This window comes from Apodemus sylvaticus, chromosome 10, assembly GCF_947179515.1.
Source record: "Apodemus sylvaticus chromosome 10, mApoSyl1.1, whole genome shotgun sequence".
NCBI lineage: Eukaryota > Metazoa > Chordata > Mammalia > Rodentia > Muridae > Apodemus > Apodemus sylvaticus.
In genome coordinates this window covers 22930881-22950093 of record NC_067481.1, presented here as the reverse complement: position 1 = coordinate 22950093, position 19213 = coordinate 22930881, and the positions used below count along the sequence as shown (strand labels likewise).

Here is a 19213-nt window from a genome sequence, read left to right as displayed (position 1 = left end):
ATCTCATCCTCGCTCCTTCGAGAATGTGTAGGAGGTCCTAGCCCTTGTTAGGAGTTCAGAAGATGCAAGTGTCTGTTTCTCATCATGCAGTGAATGAGAAAAGAAAATAACAAAAGTTCTGAAAGTGTCACCCCTTAATGGAGGTGTCTATTCCATTCACATGAGGCCTTTTGCCCAAATGTTCTGCTCTTTAGTGCCAGCCTGCATGGATGCTGGCACACACTGTGTCTAAAGAATGCTACAACAGGGTTAAGCTATCAAATCCCCTTCTGCATTCAAGCGTCTTCATGAGAGTCCCACCAAGAACAAACACTCTGAAAGAGATGGATACAAGTGAGACTCTGTCTGTTTTGCAAGAGGAAAATTTATTAGGTTTTTGGAAAACTGCAAGAAAGGGTAGAAGAAGCAGTGAGAACCACAAAACTCCTTGTGTGGCTCCTTCACAGCCCAGATCTCTCAGACCACCAGAATACAAGCCAGTGGTCACAGACTAGCCCTGGATAAAGATGGCCCAGGGGGCCTGGACTCAGAGCCAGACCACAGCACTAGGCCTTTGTTCTTCCAGACCATAATCCCTATGGTGCTGGATGTGGGTTCAAAGAGGCTGAGCTGATCCATTGACTTTCTTTCTGTCTTCATGCAATCCTCCTGCTGGACATGGGGTATTTAGCAGCCAAAGGTATTGCAGGGTCCACATCTGGAGCGTGTGACACAAGGGTTTGTGACACAGGGTCCAATGGGCTTGTCACAGGCATTGGTGGTGGCACAGGGGTTGCAGGGCAGCCTAGAATACAAGATCATTAGAGTGAGCATGAGAAAGTAAGTTCTCAGAAGGCAGAATTGCCTAAAAGCAAGAAGTCCATTCTCCACTCCACTACCACCCCCCTTTTTTGGGGGATTTGATAGCTTCACCCTGTCTTAACATGGCATGTCTTATTTGGTTCAATCCCTCTACAGAGTTCAGAACCAGTGGTAGAAGAGAATATATGGTACTAGCAATGGAGTAGTAGCCTTCTGTATAACCCTGGGGACACAGACGAGTCACTTCAACCCCGAAGCCTCTGCCTCCAACCTAGAAAATGGGATTGGTGATATCCACCATATGGATGTAAACTTTGGAAGAGAATTGTGCTTCTAAATAGCCTACCTGAGCTGGCACTCTGCCTGACTACTACTTATTGAGTGCTCTTCCTTGGCGATGCTTAAATGCACTAGAGGAGAGCTATATTGGATTAAATTCCTCTCAAGTGATTTTTACCAAGGGTCAAGAAAACAAAATAAAACAGTGGACTTAAAGTTTTAGTTTAATCAAAACAATGGTTGCCTGAGTTCTCTACTTCCTTTCCATGTCAGAATCCATCCATGAAGATACAAAGTTTTGTGCCCTGTAGCCAAAGAATCACCATCAGGGAGTACAGTCACCTTGCCACTATCTTTTGGGATAGAAAATATCTTTAACCCAGCTAGTACTACTGGTCTCCAGAGATATACTGGTGTCTGAACTTGATTTGAAAAGTCCCCTTATTACTCTTAAGACACTCTGTGTGCCTCAGGTGCTAGATACACCAGCCAGCAACTCACTTGCAGTCCTCGTTCTCCAGCAGGCCCCGGTACGTGTTGATCTCACACTCCAGCCGGGCCCTGATGTCCAGCAGCACCTGGTACTCCTGGTTCTGGCGCTCCAGGTCAGCCCGGATCTCACCAAGCTGGGACTCCACATTGGTGATCAGGCACTGCACCTGGGACAGCTGGGAGCTGTAGCGAGCCTCACTCTCTGTCAGGGTGTTTTCCAGAGAGTTTCTCTGTGGGGGAGAAGACAAAGGCTGTCACAGATCTGTTCCCTCTGAAGGTTCCTGCATGGCCTTCCAAAGAAGTCACAGGCTTCAAGAGCTGAGAGAGAGAGAGAGAGAGAGAGAGAGAGAGAGAGAGAGAGAGAGAGAGAGAGAGAGAGAGAGAGACAGAGAGACAGAGAGACAGAGAGACAGAGAGAAAGAGAGACCCGAGGACACCCCAGTGACTCTGCCTCCCAACTCCACACTGCTCAGCAGCAGGTCTGCACACTACACACCAGGTTGTGCTGGGCCTGCAGCTCGATCTCCAGGGCATTGACTGTGCGCCTCAGCTCAATGATCTCGGCCTGGCAGGACTGCAGCTGCTCTGAGCTGGACACCACCTGCTTGTTCAGCTCCTCTGTCTGCAGTGGGCAAGGGGAGGGACAGGATCAGACCCTGCCTTACAGTTCTGGGGACTGAGTTGCTGAGAGACCATGGGCTCAGATGCTCACCTGTGTGGTGAACCACTCCTCCACTTCGCGGCGGTTGGTTTCCACCAGGGCCTCGTACTGACACCTGGTCTCATTGAGCACACGGTTCAGGTCCACAGTGGGAGCAGCGTCCACCTCCACGTTGAGGCGGTCTCCAAGCTGGCAGCGCAGGGTGTTGACTTCCTGGTGGGGGAAAGGCGAAGAATGGACCACAGAACTAAGGAGACCTTTGGACTTTAAGAAGCACACACAGAGCATACTTTTTAAAAGATGAATGCAAGAGCGTTTAAAAGGGTGAATGTCTGTAAGAGGCAAGTTTATCATGAACGCAATAGCAAGGAAAGGGAATATTTTAGTGGAATAGAGAATCGTTGCATTGACATTAGAAAACCTGAGTCCACTTTTTGTAAATCACCTCTGGTAACTGTCTGACGTTCTTCCCCCATCTATGTATGAAGATTCTTGGATAAGTTATTGCTAATATTTCTTGGGACTCTAAAATTCTATCATTTCCTTCTGATTTTGCATTTGTGGTGTGCTAAGCCCAATGTGACAAATGATTTATAACTGTTGCTGTTTGAATATGAAGAAAGGCAGGTTAATGGTGTCCACTCATTCTGTGTCCCCTGACATCACATCCTGTTAGAACTAGTTTCCCATGGTTTTTTTTTTCCATCCATTTATGTACACACCCAACCATCTATCTACCGGCTTGGAATCCATTTGCCTAGACTTACAAAGGACAACCTTCTCTTTTCCACACTTCGCCATTGATTTCACAACGACTCAGAAAATAACAAAATTCATGTGAAGCCTAGGGTCACACTTCTTCCTGGAAGAGAGATCAGCTTGGGCCTCATCCCTCAATCGTCTCTCAACTTTCCTTTGAGAAACAAAAATGTCTCCTTAATCTCGCCCACTAAGGCTTCCCCTGCTCAGGAGTCACGGGACCGTCAGTATTGAGATGTTGGTGACTGGGACTTTCTTACCTCCTCGTGGTTCTGCTTGAGACACAGCAGCTCCTGCTTCAGGGACTCCACCTGCGCCTCCAGGTCAGACTTGCACAGGGTCAGCTCGTCCAGGATCCTGCGCAGGCCGTTGATGTCTGACTCCACCAGCTGCCTCAGAGACAGCTCTGACTCATACCTGCACACAGTCACATCAGAAGGCATCAAAGAGGAAATGCTTCTGTTTGGATAACACAGTCAAAATCATCCTACTTTGAGGCTAGTTTATTTTAAGTGTTGTAAAAGAACAACATCACTGTGGTAAGTTTGGTGGCCTATCTCCTCCCAAGAGCCACAGAGAAGGTACTGTGTGTGGTTCCATTCACCATATGATAGGCTTGTCCTAGGAATCTGTTCACAAGTTGCTATCAAGGAAGCATTCTCTTGAACGGCTACATTTTCTAGTTCTTCTACAACCTATCTCTCTTCTTTTCCAAGTACCCTGAGAATCGTGAAATTCGGAGTCTTTCAGATCTAGCCTTGTCACTAAAAGATTAGAGATGGATTCTTTACTCTCCCTGAGCCTTGTTTGTAAAATGAAGACAGAACCAAAACTTCATTTTGTTGGCCTGAAGACGAAGAAGTGATATGAGTGAAATCCTATTATAAACTCTATAAAATATAAAAAATATTATTACAAACAAATAATGCCCAAAAATACAGATTAATTTACTGGGGGGGCAGGGGGGAGTCGGAGAGCTTTTGCCTCTTGTTTTTTATGGCTTAATACTCCTTTGGGATGCATTGATAATGGTTCATCTATAATCTATATTGGTAAGGCCAATAGGAAACTTACTTTTAAAGTGTTGAGTTCAAAAGGGTAAAGAATGAATGGTCTCTTATGCTTCTTCAAGCTGAACTTAGAACGTAGGGCCTGAGCTCTCAGTGAAGAGACCTTGGCTTTTAATGTAACCCAAGTCACAATAGCACTTGGAAGCTTACTGGCACCTTCTCAGAACAAAGAGCCATCACTTTGCAATTCAACCTCTCACTGGGCTTCATGTCACTGCAGGTGTCTTACTTGGTCCTGAAGTCATCAGCAGCCAGCTTGGCGTTGTCAATCTGCACCACCAGCCTGCCGTTCTCAGACTTGCCGCAGAGGATCTGCAGAGGATCGATTGTGACATGAGATACCATGAGATACATTATTTCTTCCCGTACCCTGGCCATAAAGCCGGCTTTGACGTGCTGGGGTAGAATGTAGATGCCAGAAAGGAAGCATGTGGTTTGAATGCCAGTGTTCTTTCTCCCGCGGCCAGTGAATGCAGTCATGAATTCCACTGTTTCTACTCTTCCTGTAGGAGCTGAGTCTCCTGGGTGATCAAGACTCAGGTCATGTGACCAGTGATCCCTGCATGCTCAGAATGGAGAGTATTCCTGGGATGCTAAAATTAGGCACATACAAGCATCACAGGCATACAGGAACCTCTCACACCACCTCTGTTGGAACCCTGCTGCCCCATCCATTTTCCTGACACTGGGAATATGCTTTGGGTAAAATGTCTGCTCCTTGTAGAGCCCACATCCTTTCCTTTCCCAGCGTCCTAGATGGCCACAGATGGCCACTTCTTCCATGTACACTTTTCCCATAGCATCACACTTGCGCATTCCCCCACCTCCCCACCCCATTAGTCTGGGATCGCCTGCTGTCCTGAGATTCTCTCTCTCAGCATTTTAGCCCTGACCCCGACCCTAGGCCTTTGCCTAATGCTCACCAATGGTGAGTTGAATAAATAAGGATACTCAAGTCATACTACTCCTTTCTGACATCCACTTTGTCTGGACTATAGGACAGTTTACAGACAGTTCCCTCCAGGAACCAATGGCTTGCACAGTCAGATATAGATTCCTATTTGTTGGTAAAGTGCTTGTTTTGCAAAATGAGGACCCACGTTCAATTCCTAGAACTAAAGTTTTTTTTTAAATCGTGGTGTAGCAGAGCTCACTGAGACAGACAGAGCTCTGTGGCTTGATGGCCTGCCTACTTGACAAGTCCAAGCCAAGGGGTCAGAAAAAAATGGTGAATGACACTTAGCTATCTTCTGACCTACACACACACACATCAATAGGCACCTGCTCACACATACACACTACACAGACACACACATATATATGCACCCAATCCCTGCTTGTCATTCAAAACCCACTTCAATATTGATTTTTTTTTCTTGAGGATCCTTCCAATTCCCTTCTTCATATGGGCTCTCTTCTCTATATGGTCTGTCCTGTATGCTGTGTGTGTGTGTGTGTGTGTGTGTGTGTGTGTGTGTGTGTGTGTTTTAGTGGGGGCTCCTGGTTTGCCAAAACTGTCTTTTACTATACTTGCTACAAGTTTGAAATACTTAAATTATTTGAAGACTTGAATAGAAATTCTTTAGCTCAAAGAACTAATTCAGGTGCACAGTAATTTTTTAATGTTATAATTTGTCTAAGAGCAAGAAAGATATCATAAGAAACTTTTAAAAATGACCTATTCTGGTTTGGGGTAAGAAGCAGGTTAGGAGCCTCTGGTTAATTTGGCACTAATGCTGAATCCGCATACGTTCATGATGGTGATTCCCAAAAGGATTTTCAAAACTGTCTCACTTCAGGCCTGTGAATCCTACATCAGTCCCAAAGTTAGCTGTAAACAGCCTCAGCTCAGCTCTGGCCTCAGTCTGTCCAACTTGAAGAAATAACTCCTTCAGCTGCCACTAGGATGCCCATCCCTCTCACCTTCTGCTGCAGCTCCTCAATGGTCCTGAAGTAGGCCTGGTAGGCAGGGCACACCAGGGGGTCCTGCTGCTGGTTCCTCTCCTGGATCCTGCATTCCAGCTCTGCATTCTCTCTCTCCAGCTGCCTCACCTTCTCCATATAGGAGGCCAGGCGGTCATTCAGGAACTGCATGGTCTCCTTCTCATTGCCATTGAAGGAGCCCTCACAGAACCAATTGCAGTTGCCCACATTGGCTGGGATGTTGCAGGCTCCGGGCAGGGTGCAGCCATGGCAGCTGGGGGGCACGCAGGGCCGGGAGGAGCAGCTGGTGCGGCAGCTCAGGGCGGGCAGGCAGCAGTTGTATGGCATGGTGCTGGAGGGATCAGAGGTAGAGAGTCAGTTTCTACACCTGATGTCCTGTCTCTGGAATAAGGCCTGGTCCTCTTTGCAGCTTTATATCCTGTCAGTGGTGGGTGTGGTGAGCACGTAAAACATTATCCTCCTTTTGCTCACATTACCAATTTCCCATTTGTTATTTTGCCACCTCGTGTGAGTCCTTTAGCTCATAAAATGTTTTACTTTGGCTTCCTGCTATGTCAGGACTCCTCACCAATCATGCTGGTTAGTTGAGAAAGAGCTTCATGGTTTGGCTTCAAAGTAACCAACTTTGCTAACAGTAGCATTTGTTTGTTGGGCATTAAGTTGCAGTGGCTTTCCCGGCCCCAGATCTGGGGGCACTTCTGATTGCCTTTTCCTAAGCCTTGAGAAGCTCTGTGCCTTGTTCAGTTCATCCCCAGTGAGGAGTCTATGGGGAGAGTATATGAGCATCTCCTTGGAAACCAAAATGCTTGGTAGTGAATCCCAAAAGCTAACATCAGAAAACACAGTCCAGCTTGGTGCTGCCACACCATCCAAGTGGATAGAGACAATGTTAACCTCTGCCTACAGGGAGTTTTGGGGGCTCCATTTCTGCCATTGTGTCCACATAGGAATCCTTAGAAAGCTTACTAGGGTCTTGCACACAGTGTAATCCAGTATTTGCCTGCACATAGTCTGGCTGTAATTGGCCTCTGCTTGCCTGCGTGCCCACTTTGCACCAGACACTGAGTTATCTAGATACCTCATATCCATCAATTCCTTCAGGAAGCACAAAACCCTCTAAGAGTTTGTAAAGTAGCCTCAGAGTTTTCCCAAGATCCTACAGGTCGGCCATGATGGAACCAAGATCAAAAGCAGACTCCCCTAATTCTGGTGGCCATATTCTTACTATCCATGACACTTCATCTCTTTCAATACCTTTACAATAAGATGGCATAATGTGGAATAGAATGAATTCAGTTGAACCCAGCAACTGCTTGGCAGTGTTTCTCCCCATGCCCCCTCCCCTCCCCCCACCAACCAGAATGAGCCAAGAAAAAATTCCTTCTATTCCTCTTTTTTTAAGAATCCAATGGAAACGTACTTAGCAAGACCACATTATTTCCACTAGAAGTTGAAAAGAAGGAAACTTCTAGTCAATCTAGTGTAGAAAACCCTTAGCTTAATTCTCCCAAGGGTCTCAAGGCCAACACATTTGCATGTGCAGGTGCAAAGGGAGCTTTGAACTGCAGAGATTTCAAGTCTATCTGATCAGCATCCCAAATAAAAGGTATTTCTTAAAGCGTTCTTCCTCCTCTTCCTCCTCCTCCTCCTCTTCCTCCTCCTCTTCCTCCTCCTCCTCCTCCTCCTCCTCCTCCTCTTTGAAAACTGTGCTACCTCCTATAATATGATTACTACTCAGGTCATTCTTCAAATGTGTGCCGGGATCATACACTTTTACATTATTTTTGGAAAAGGAAATTCTACATATTTTAAAGCTGTTCTATTTGTGGGGCCAGCCAGATGTTATTTGATACTAAACCTGTTGATTAAGGTAAACATCCACACTGAGCCCTTTGTTTAATGGGTCAGAAATAAATTGTGACTGTAAAACAGTAAGGTGCATTTTCTTGAGTGATTCTGGAAGTCACTTCCAAGGAAGCACTAGCTCCAAGCATCCTTTTGGACAGAAAACAAACTTTAAGCAAACAGGTGGTCTTTTCGGGCTTATGCTAAGTCCTCACAGTCTCTGACTACCTTCCTGACTCTTCTCATAAAATGGTTCTACTACGACATATGAACCAAATGTGTTGATTTAAAATCAGTACCAAGCTACTCTAAGTCCAACTGAATGAACTCACACAACCCAGAAAATACATGAAATCATTATTTTTTTTAATTTCTCCCATCCTTCTCTTTTTTTCTACATCATGAGACTCAAAAGAGAAAAATCCCAGGCAATGCTTCTTTTTTAAAGAGTAAGAAAGGAATCATTTGTTGTAAACTAGAAAATACATCCATGAAGATTAACTATGACTATAGTTTCCACCTTGTTCAGAGCATAATGATCCATGGAAAAGATTACTGTACATTCAAAAGTGCATGGTAGAATTTAAAAAGACATATCCTGAATGGAAATACATATAAATAATTATATATTACATATGTGATATATTATTTAATATGTTATATTATATATTTGGCTGAAAGGATGCTGATCTGTTAAGAAAAGAAAAATATTTGTTTCTTAGGGATTCTTACAAATAAGTGCTTTTCATTTACTCTATTTACTATATATACTGTGTATTCTCAACTTTATATAAATGATGATATTGTCTCCCAACAATTACACTTCAATAAACATGATGGACAGATGAAATCCTAACAACCAGAAAGGTTTTATAGTTACCTGTATCATTGTGTCAGACGCTGTGGCTGAAGCTTTTGGTCTCGAGATGTGAGCTAACAACATTTGAGGTTGAAGGACACTATTCATTACAGAAGCCAAGGCTATTTCTATGTCAGAGATCACACACAAACTCAGCAGTTGCATTTAACCATAGAGTGAAGTCAGGACAAGTCTTTGGCTGGAGCCACCCTCCCTGTCTTTAAAGTTAAGAGGAAGCCTCCCTTCTCTTTCCCAAAGTAATCTTTATGGTAGCCAGAATCTACTGTTTGAAATTGTACTGTTTGAATATGTACTGTTTGAAATCAGGACATATCATATGTAAGTTGTGTTCTTTGGAAAATGTAAGATAATATATTGGGCGGCTCCTCAGAGGTTTATTACGTGTTACTGTAGACAAGGGGCAATTAGAGGTCATGAATGGTATCTGCACAAGCAAGAAGATTTCTCATATTAAAAAGGGGTCCAAGTCAAGAAATACCAAGTCAATTCATGCTGCTTTTCACACTAGGATAAAAGAATGTGAAGCAATTCCAAACAGTGCAACTTAATGATTTTTTTTAAATTGTATGTATTCATTGTTATTATGCCTGTGTGCGTGTGGGCACACAAATGTGCAAAGGTCAGACAGCACCTTTTAGTACCCATTTCTCCCCTTCTACCTCTGCATGGATTCCAGAGATCAGACTCAAGTCATCAGACTTGCCTGGCAATCACTTCACCCTTCACTGGCAGAACAATCTCATCAGCCCTAACAATGATGTCACTCTGCCTGGGATGGGGAGAGTAAGGGAACATACAGAGAGTGGATTGAAATCTGCTGTGTAGAATGCTCTACAGGTCAAGGGAAAGAGCAAATGCTAACACAGGGTTTGATTTGGGTTTTGTTTATTTGTTTTGTTTTGTTTTTTAGCAAATAAAGAAGCTTCCTGCTTAAGTGCAAGTGTACAGCAAACCTCTGCACTACAATCAGTCAAGTTGATCTTTTGAAGTGAACACGAAGGAGCTATGAGGATGCTGCTTCTTCCCCAGCATCCTACAGACCATGTCTCTTCCTAGTTTCCAGTGAACACCCTATTTCCATATCCAAGCTGATTCTCCTCTCCCTTGATCTGTTGACACCCCCCCCCCATGAGCTCTTAACGTCTTTTGGCTTCCATACCACCTCAGCTGCAACTCCATTTTCTTCTCCAATTGCTGTATGCAGGTGTCCTCAGAGACCTCATGTTGAAGCGCACTGTGTCAGCTCTGTCATTTCTGTCAGTGGTTCCCCAAGGCTCTGGTTGTACTCTTCCAGCTTCCCTTCAGTAGCCTTAACTTTTACATCTCTAGCAACAACGCTTACTTAAAGAACTCTCCAACACATGCAGTCATTCTTTCAAAATTCTCTATATTAGCATTGTTTCATTTCAGGAAACCCCAAAACTTCAGACCCAGGGGTCTAGAGAGTTTGCTCAGTGGTTAAGAGCACTTCTTGCTCTTGCAGAGGACCTGGATTTTTTTTCCCAGCATGCACATGACAACTCAAAATCATCCATCTATAACTGCAGTTTCAGGGGATCCAATACCCTCTTTTGACCTCCATGGACACCAGGTACACACACATGCATGTAGACCAAATATTCATACATATAAAATAAAATAAACAAATAAGTTTTTAAAAGAGAAAATGTTAGATCCATAGTAGGAGTTTGTAATGATAATTTTATGTATCAACTTGACGTGGGCGAGGGATGCTAAATAGCTGATTAAGGCTACTCCTGGATGGATTAATGAAGTGTTTCTGGAAAAATTATATTGAAAATCATTTTTACCAGTATAGATGAGCATCATCTAAACAACTAAGGGCTCAAAGAATAAAAATGTAAAGATGTTGGGACTACTCTTCTTTCTTGAGCTAGGGTACCAGTCTAATCCTGACCTCAGACATTTTAACCTTCAAACCTTGACTAGGACTTGTTCCATCAGATCTCTTGATTCTCGAGGCTTTGGGCTTAGGATGGAGTTGCCTCTTCTGGGCAATCAACTTGAAGATCACAGAATTTCTCAATCCCCATAATGATATGAACCAATCCTGAATAATATTTTTCCTATATATCTGTCTGTGTCCTAAATAGAAGATAGATACATACATTGGTAGATGGATAAATAGATGATAGTTAAATAATAGATCTAGTGATTCGATTTCTGTACAAATCCTATTGGTTGACTTATCTAAAGAACCTAATACAGTGTTCAACCAGTAAAATTTCTTCCTATCTTCTCTTCATTGTTCCTCATTTCCAATCCGTTTCCCAAGTGCTAGAGGAGCCTCCACACTCCAGCATCCTCTCCCCAACCCACCCATCTCAGTTCCTGGTTTCTCTCAGTGGCCTCCTAAAATGTCTTCCTTGTATGGCAACCAAATCTACAAGCTTCCAGATCCCATTACAAGACAGACTATCCGCAGCTGCCAGATATATCTCATGACAACTTCCCTTGCAAGAAGATCTCATAGATAAACATTCAAAGCACTGTCAAATACAGTCTACTAAACTATCCTGCAGTTTTCATCTGACTGCCACATTCCTGTTACATTCTGCGTTAGAAAGTGAACTATCAAATTATAAATACTCCTCCCAGTTCCTCATTTCCCTACTGGACAAATGTAATGCTTAGAAAAACTTTCCCTCTTCTTGAACCTACACACCCACATCTGTCCAAACATGTGCCATCAAATTTTATTTCAGAATTATGCTAATATCATATAGCAAGAGTTGATTGAAGTCAGAACTGTGGGAGGTACATAAAGTTTTAATAATCTTATCATGAATCCTCACTAGTGTTACTCTTCCTTACTCATCCCACTCCCATAATGCCTTGGTTTGTAATCTGATTTAGTAGGAAGATGATTTTTCTACAGTTGCGGTACCTGCAGTCACCAGGACAGGCGGACGAACTCCGTATGTGATGAGCACGTTTCCAAAGTGCTCAACGTGTGCTGCCTTGCTCTCTCAGTCTTTTCTTATCATTCTCTCACAGTTCTGAAATTTGCAATTCTTCATTTTTATCTCCCTTGAGCCATCTTGCTGTCTGTCAATAATGTCTGTCTCTGGCTATTACACATTCCAGGCGGTAAACATCGCTATGAGTCAGGAATAGAGTTGGTTTGTAGGGTTTCTGCTTTGCTGACATAGCATATGGCATACAACAATAGATAATTGATTGTATTTGTGTCAGTCAGAGAACATTAACTGAAATAATAATAATATTAATAATAATAATAACTGGATAGATAACAATTATAGACTTGACAGCTTTAAAAATTTAAAGATGGGGTAAAGAGGCGAAGATATGAGAATTGTGCATTGAGGGAGGCAGTGAACACTAACTAGCCTTCCTTAGAATTATAGGCCATGGAATACAAAGAGTGCACGCTGGCCATGGCGATGCATGCTTTGCGCCAGTACTAGGGAGACATAGGCATGCAGATATCTTTGAGTTTGAGACCTACATGATCCACATATAAAGTTCCAGGTCACCCAGAGCTACATAGTGAAACCCTGTCTTTAAGTAAAAAAGAGAGAAAATTTGTAAAATAAAATGATTTCATTTTTACAATTGGGTATACAAATTAATAACCACAGTGATATCTGTGCACAGATATATATGTCTCATCCACAGGTATACAGCTCATGATTTGACCTGTTATTGTATGTACAGTTCCCCATTCATCAGTACTATAGCCATCATTGTTGGCAGGACTCGGAACTTATATTACCAGCATATGTGTGTTACTATTGATTATTCCGAGTGACTTCTGTGAAGTCTATGACACTTTTATGCATTTCTCAAGTAAGTCTCTTTAAAGGTGTAAATTTCAAAAAGAAATTATTGGGCTTAGAGAGACGGTTCAGCAGTTAAGAACACTTAATGCTTTTGCAGAGGACCTGGGTTCTGGTCCTAGCAGCTCATAAAGGTTTGTAACTGCAGTTACAGGGGATCTGATAGCCTGATAGCCTCTTCAGGCTATCTGTGGGCACTAGCAGGCATACATATGGTATGTGTGTGTACAGAGCAACGTGCAGGCCACATACTCAAACACGTGAGATGAAATGAAATTTTTAAAAATTGTAGATTTGAGGAAGGTTTAGAGAACAGAACTGTCTTGAAGAGAGGGAAAGTCAAGAATAGAAGGTCAACTGTATTTGAAAGACAGTATCTCAGAGCAATGCCCAGTGTAAATATAATGGGTAACAATATGACTTATTGGCTTAATTAATTACACTTTGGCACATGGGGATGATCTGAGCCATGAGTGAGTGGTGATTGCTGTTGTTTTTACTTTAGCTGGTGATTTTTTTTTATGTAATCCTCCTCTAGCAAAATTTTAGTTAATTCTTTCAAATACATATCCTTATGAAATGAAAATACTTTCATTTAACTTTGGGTAAATAAACAATTTGAAATCTAAAGAAAAAGGCAGTTTCTTAGGCATAACAAGTCAATCAAAAGACAACCAAGGTTACGTCTTAGTATAATCAGGCTGGTTGTTGTTAAAGAAACTTTTATTCGGCTGATTTAATTGTCCTTCTCATTGTCTGCCTCTTTCTATCTTTACCTGTGCCTAGCTTGTTTTCTCTCTGCAAACTGTCTCTGTACCACTATCCTGATATAACTGCTTCCTTCTCTCTCTCTTTTTCCTTCCTTTCTTCTCTCTCTGCTCTGCTCTCTTAAGTAGCTTCCCCTTCCTCTCTCTTCTCCTGAGAGTTGGGCGTATCCTATTCCATCCAATCATACCACAACATGAAACAGGGCTTTTCAATAAGTAATACAATCTCAGGGTTCACAGAGTGGCCAAATATCTTGCAACACTTGGTGGAGTAGACAGACATGAAGTGAAACTTTCTCGTGAGTAACCAACAACATGGAACTGGACCTTGTAATAACAATAAGGAGAGAAAACATGGAACAGCTTCGATGGAGAGGAAGGGAAAGTCAATTACCCTTCAGAGTGAGCTTCATCAGGAGAAAGAGAGACAGACTTCCCTCTAAACTCTGGAGAAAGGCTTCAAGAGTTTAATCAAGAGAGATAGCTTGAGGTAAAAGAGAATGAGATAGGTCTATCATGGACACCATGAAGGAAGAGGGGTCCAAAGAAACCCCTAAACAAAAGGAACAGATGGTTTATGAAGCGAGTGGTTATGTAGTTTAAGACCAAAAAGCCTAATGAGGGTAAGAATTTGAGAAACTTTGGGGATAGGGGAGCCTCACAATAGACAAGGGCCCTGCAGCCATAGCAAAATGGGCTTGGGTGTTGATGGCCAAGTTTTCCCACATGGCCCGCCCTTGGTGAGAGTCAACCCAAACAGAGAACACCTCTCCCTGCCCCTCAAGGTTTTCCTTTGAGCTTAATAGCTAGGTCAGCCATTTGGTCCATTTAATCACCCTGCTAGTTCAAGGTATTTTTATGGGACAGTCATGAATATTTTACAAAGTATGAATATGAATGAGAAACATCTTTACTATGCCAGAGAAATAAAGTTTATTGGGAGGTGAATGAAGCTGCCTCCTTGCATTCCAGAGAATCCCAGAGAAGAAAGGAAGGCAAGAAATGGAGGCAGGTACAGGAAACGCCCTCTATGCCAATCTCTGGAGCTCCATTTGCAGACATGTCACACCTGTGCAGCAGAGAGACTCAACCTCCAACTGAAGGAGTTTGTCAGGAAGTTGTTTGCTGGTTCTGGAAAGTAGGTCCTTATCTAAATATCACAGTTGTCATGATGATGTTTCTTAATGGCAACAGAAGTCCTTGCAAAGGAGGGGCCTGGGCTGGACTGTTCCTGCCTTTGAACTAAGTGGCTTCATCAACATCTTCAAAGGGGATCAGTTCAGTTAACAGCAACGCTTTGAGCTGCCGCAGGGTCCACAGCAACCGCCACTAGCATTGGTGGTGGCGCATGGGTTGCAGGGGAGGCTGGGGAGACACAAAGGTTAACAAATGGATTGGAAAGGAGAAGTCAGAGAAGCCTAAGTCCCACGTGCTATCTTGTACTTACAGGAGCAGCCTATGGACGATCCGGAGTTGGAATTAGAATGGCACTGAGATTGTTATCCAGCTTTTCTCCCTACCCACCATACCTTGTGCAGAACTGAACAATTGTGCTTCTTGAAAACCACTGTCTCATATGATTGTGCCCTCGTGGAAGTTAACAAGATCTGCCTTACCCAACATGGAAGACTGAATGGCAACCTCCATACCCACCCCTCACCTCTCTATTGGTATCTTTCAGAGGCAGAAACTATTCCCTTCACTTTCATTCGTCTACATTTACTGAACTGACACAAATTACTGTAGGCTTTCAGTACGCTGTATGTGTAGTTTAAAACACTGCCACCGTAAATGTGTCTCTGTGGCTAATATGCACACCACATATGCAGTCCCAAAAACCCATTCTGTACTCACTTGCAGTCCTCATTCTCCAGCAGGCTCCTGTATGTGTTGATCTCACACTCCAGACGAGACCGGATGTCCAGCAGCACCTGGTACTCCTGGTTCTGGCGCTCCAGGTCAGCCCGGATCTCACCAAGCTGGGACTCCACATTGGTGATCATGCACTGCACCTGGGACAGCTGGGAGCTGTAGCGAGCCTCACTCTCTGTCAGGGTGTTTTCCAGAGAGTTTCTCTGTGGGGGAGAAGACAAAGGCTGTCACAGAGCTGTTCCCTCTGAAGGTTCCTGCATGGCCTTCCAAAGAAGTCACAGGCTTCAAGAGCTGAGAGAGAGAGAGACAGACAGAGAGAGAGAGAGAGAGAGAGAGAGAGAGAGAGAGAGAGACCCGAGGATACCCCAGTGACTCTGCCTCCCAACTCCACACTGCTCAGCAGCAGGTCTGCACACTACACACCAGGTTGTGCTGGGCCTGCAGCTCGATCTCCAGGGCGTTGACTGTGCGCCTCAGCTCGATGATCTCGGCCTGGCAGGACTGCAGCTGCTCTGAGCTGGACACCACCTGCTTGTTCAGCTCCTCTGTCTGCAGTGGGCAAGGGGAGGGACAGGATCAGACCCTGCCTTACAGTCCTGGGGACTGAGTTGCTGAGAGACCATGGGCTCAGATGCCCACCTGTGTGGTGAACCACTCCTCCACTTCGCGGCGGTTGGTTTCCACAAGGGCCTCGTACTGACACCTGGTCTCATTGAGCACACGGTTCAGGTCCACAGTGGGAGCAGCGTCCACCTCCACGTTGAGGCGGTCTCCAAGCTGGCAGCGCAGGGTGTTGACTTCCTGGAGGAAGAGAAGGAGAAAAAATGAGCCTGTGCTGACAGACTTGCTCTCTCCCAGCTACAGGGAGGTGAGTATAGCTACCTAGAAAGGGATGGGGCGGGGACAGGAGCTAAAAACAAATATCCTGATCATTCCAAAGGTGAAGACATAGCAACAAAGCTTCAAAAGGAACCACAGTCACATCTTTCTGAAACAAAAACTGAAGCACCTTTGTCACCTTCTAACACTGGTCCTTGCTACATACAAATCCTCCTGTTGTCTGCCACACTTCTTTGGGTACTCAGTGTTTAGCCTTCTAACACTGGTCCTTGCTACATACAAATCCTCCTGTTGTCTGCCACACTCCTTTGAGTACTCAATGTTTAGCCTTCTAACACTGGTCCTTGCTACATGCAAATCCTCCTGTTGTCTGCCACACTCCTTTGGGTACTCAATGCTTAGCCTTACTTAAATATGCCTTGCTTCAGCACTACCCCCTGAAATGGCAACACGTAAGTGTTGATCGAAATCTCTCTCTTGCCTCTGAGAAGAGTGCTCCCCGGCTCCTCTCTGGAAGACGGACTTCCTCTCACTATGCACACCACACAGCTCCTACTTCACTCAGCCTTACATGATATCATCAGGACTCCACAGCTGCCCACTACACAACACTGCAAGTTCTTAAAGAGGTCGGCCATGAATTCTGGCTTGTTTGTTTTTTACCCTCCATCTCTGCCATCAATTCCAGGACCTAGTGGTAGCAACCTGCAGAGATGGGAGGTCTGCGGGTGGACACCCATGCTCACTGTCTCTAGCAGCTGCCTCCACTCCCATGTGCGGAGCATCCTCAGCTTACCTCACTCCTCGATAAGGATACAGTGCTAAGGTCCTCCTGGGAGCTTCGCTTAGGAACGGCCCCACATCATGGACCCTGACAGTTGGTACCTCCTGATTTGGGGAAGCCTTTCTGGATGCTAAAGGTGTCCCCTTGAGGCTGTGAAACTTGCTTTTTAGCTATTTCTTCTCACCTCCTCGTGGTTCTTCTTGAGACACAGCAGCTCCTCCCTCAGGGACTCCACCTGTGCCTCCAGGTCAGACTTGCAGAGGGTCAGCTCGTCCAGGATCCTGCGCAGGCTGTTGATGTCAGCCTCCACCAGCTGCCTCATGGACAGCTCAGTCTGGTACCTGCACACACAGGGTGGGAGGATCAGCCAATATCTTCTCAGGGTGGTATTGGACCAAGAACTCCATGAGCATAGCCATAAGCCTTTACTCTTCTGTTTTCTTCTTGCTGTGTGTGGGTCAGCTGGGGGAGGTCTTGACTCACTTATGCCCACAGACTCCCATAAGGTGAAGCCCTCCCATAAGGTGTCCTTGATGTTATTGATTAGTGTAACAACAAATCAATTCATTCTCATGTCTGGATTTGGGAGTTTTTAAAAAAAAGAACATTCTAGAAACCCTGATATAGGTTGAACATCACTAACCAGAAGATGCAATTTCTAAAATGCTTAAAACTCTGAAAGTCTTTGAGGGACATAGCACCATAGTTAAAACTGCCCCATCTGACTTTGTTGACAAAGCAGATTCATAATGCAGGTGCAATAGAAATAGTGTATAAAATGACATGCAGGCTGTGTTTACAGTATATAAACACCCTAACAAATGAGTTTTGTGCTTTATGGGGTCTCCATGTATGGAGAGTGCCAAGATAGCTCATTATGAATGTTCAAATATGCCACAACTCAGAAGAAAAGCCAAGAAACACTTCTGGTCCCAACCACTTCTAATACAGGAGACTCAACCATATCAACTGACTAGCTAGGGTCTGAATGCCTATTTGAAGCTTATTTCTTAATAGTCAGACTCAGGAGGAGACATGAAAAATGAAGAGGTGTCTTTCTCATCCCTTCCACCTCTCCTTCTAGGCAACATTAGACCCACAGAGCCATGACAGAACCACCAAGGTTTGGAAGTCAACCAACACAAAAGGTTTAACATACTTGGTCCTGAAGTCATCAGAGGCCAGCTTGGCATTGTCAATCTGCACCACCAGCCTGGCGTTCTCAGACTTGGCACACAGAATCTGAAACAATGGTTCTAATGTGAGATCCACTTGAACTTGAGCACGTCTCCCCAGTCAAGAAAAGACATCTGCTGCTGGGTCTGAGATAGGCTACCCTCTCACCTTCTGCTGCAGCTCCTCAATGGTCTTGAAGTAGGCCTGGTAGGCAGGGCACACCAGGGGGTCCTGCTGCTGGTTCCTCTCCTGGATCCTGCATTCCAGCTCTGCATTCTCTCTCTCCAGCTGCCTCACCTTCTCCATATAGGAGGCCAGGCGGTCATTCAGGAACTGCATGGTCTCCTTCTCATTGCCATTGAAGGAGCCCTCACAGAACCAATTGCAGTTGCCCACATTGGCGGGGATGTTGCAGGCTCCGGGCAGGGTGCAGCCATGGCAGCTGGGGGGCACGCAGGGCCTGGAGGAGCAGCTGGTGCGGCAGCTCAGGGCGGGCAGGCAACACTCACAGGACATGGTTTTGGGAGAGGTGATGGGAGCGGTAAGCTGCTGGAGGTAGAACTGGGTGAGGTTTGAGTCTCTCCTTCCTTCATGGTCTTTTTATACCCTTACCAGTGGGTGGAGGCTTGGCAAATAACATAATTCTCTTTCCTGGTGCTGAAGCTAATTTTTCGTCAAAATATGCTACTTAGATTGCTTTCAAAGAGTCCCCCCTCATCCCATAAAATTATTCCATTCAGCTTGTGTCACAGCAGCCTCTTCCTGGGTACAAGAGGTTGATGAAATCAGAGTTTCATTAGATGGCTTCAAAGGAGGCAGATTCATCACAGTCCCAAAAGGCTCACCCCATTACTCAGAGGGAAGGATAGCCTGTGACATTAGGTGGGGTTGTTTGGAATCAGAAATTCCTTTCACAGGAGGTTCTGCTGTTATAACCATGGCAAAAGCACTTTGGGTAAACATCCTTCCCATAGGCCTCTCCTCTCAAATCTACCCACATCTCAGCATCCAGGGAAATCATTCTTAGAGAGGAAACTCACTCTGGATGAGCTGCAAGCAGGCTGATACTTGGTACTGGCTGCACCTTGGGAAATGTGCAGATAGACAGACTAGAAACAGTTGTGTGTTGGTGCTTGGGAAATCAGAATATGAAATGAAATCTGGATGGATGAATGGGATAAGATGTACTGGACAGATAAACAGATGGATAAGGATTGTTCTA

General features: G+C 44.5%; 2 protein-coding genes across 2 annotated transcripts; both read right to left on the bottom strand.

Annotated features, from left to right (window-relative positions):
• Positions 1 to 666: 666 nt before the first annotated feature.
• LOC127695011 (keratin, type I cuticular Ha3-II) lies at positions 667 to 6333 on the bottom strand. The gene is made up of 7 exons (XM_052196864.1): positions 5986 to 6333; positions 4292 to 4374; positions 3253 to 3409; positions 2285 to 2446; positions 2069 to 2194; positions 1582 to 1802; positions 667 to 784 (listed from the first exon to the last, which is right to left on the bottom strand). Exons 1-7 carry the CDS (start codon positions 6331 to 6333, stop codon positions 667 to 669), a joined length of 1215 nt encoding a protein of 404 aa, XP_052052824.1.
• An 8207-nt stretch (positions 6334 to 14540) lies between these two features.
• Positions 14541 to 18507, bottom strand: LOC127695010 (keratin, type I cuticular Ha4). The gene is made up of 7 exons (XM_052196863.1): positions 18160 to 18507; positions 17975 to 18057; positions 17000 to 17156; positions 15831 to 15992; positions 15615 to 15740; positions 15174 to 15394; positions 14541 to 14684 (listed from the first exon to the last, which is right to left on the bottom strand). Exons 1-7 carry the CDS (start codon positions 18505 to 18507, stop codon positions 14603 to 14605), a joined length of 1179 nt encoding a protein of 392 aa, XP_052052823.1. The 3' UTR covers positions 14541 to 14602.
• Positions 18508 to 19213: the final 706 nt, after the last annotated feature.

Bases quoted from the DNA above. Each gene is read 5' to 3' on its own strand.
- LOC127695011 (XM_052196864.1), bottom strand. From the start codon at position 6,333: ATGCCATACAACTGCTGCCTGCCCGCCCTGAGCTGCCGCACCAGCTGC. The intron at 2,195-2,284 runs GTGAGCATCTGA...TGCCCACTGCAG, and splicing joins AGGAGTGGTTCACCACACAG to ACAGAGGAGCTGAACAAGCA. The intron at 1,803-2,068 runs GTGTGTAGTGTG...TCTCCCCCACAG, and splicing joins TGCAGGCCCAGCACAACCTG to AGAAACTCTCTGGAAAACAC.
- LOC127695010 (XM_052196863.1), bottom strand. From the start codon at position 18,507: ATGTCCTGTGAGTGTTGCCTGCCCGCCCTGAGCTGCCGCACCAGCTGC. The intron at 18,058-18,159 runs GTGAGAGGGTAG...CCATTGTTTCAG, and splicing joins TTGAGGAGCTGCAGCAGAAG to ATTCTGTGTGCCAAGTCTGA. The intron at 15,993-16,999 runs GTGAGAAGAAAT...CTCTTCCTCCAG, and splicing joins TCAAGAAGAACCACGAGGAG to GAAGTCAACACCCTGCGCTG.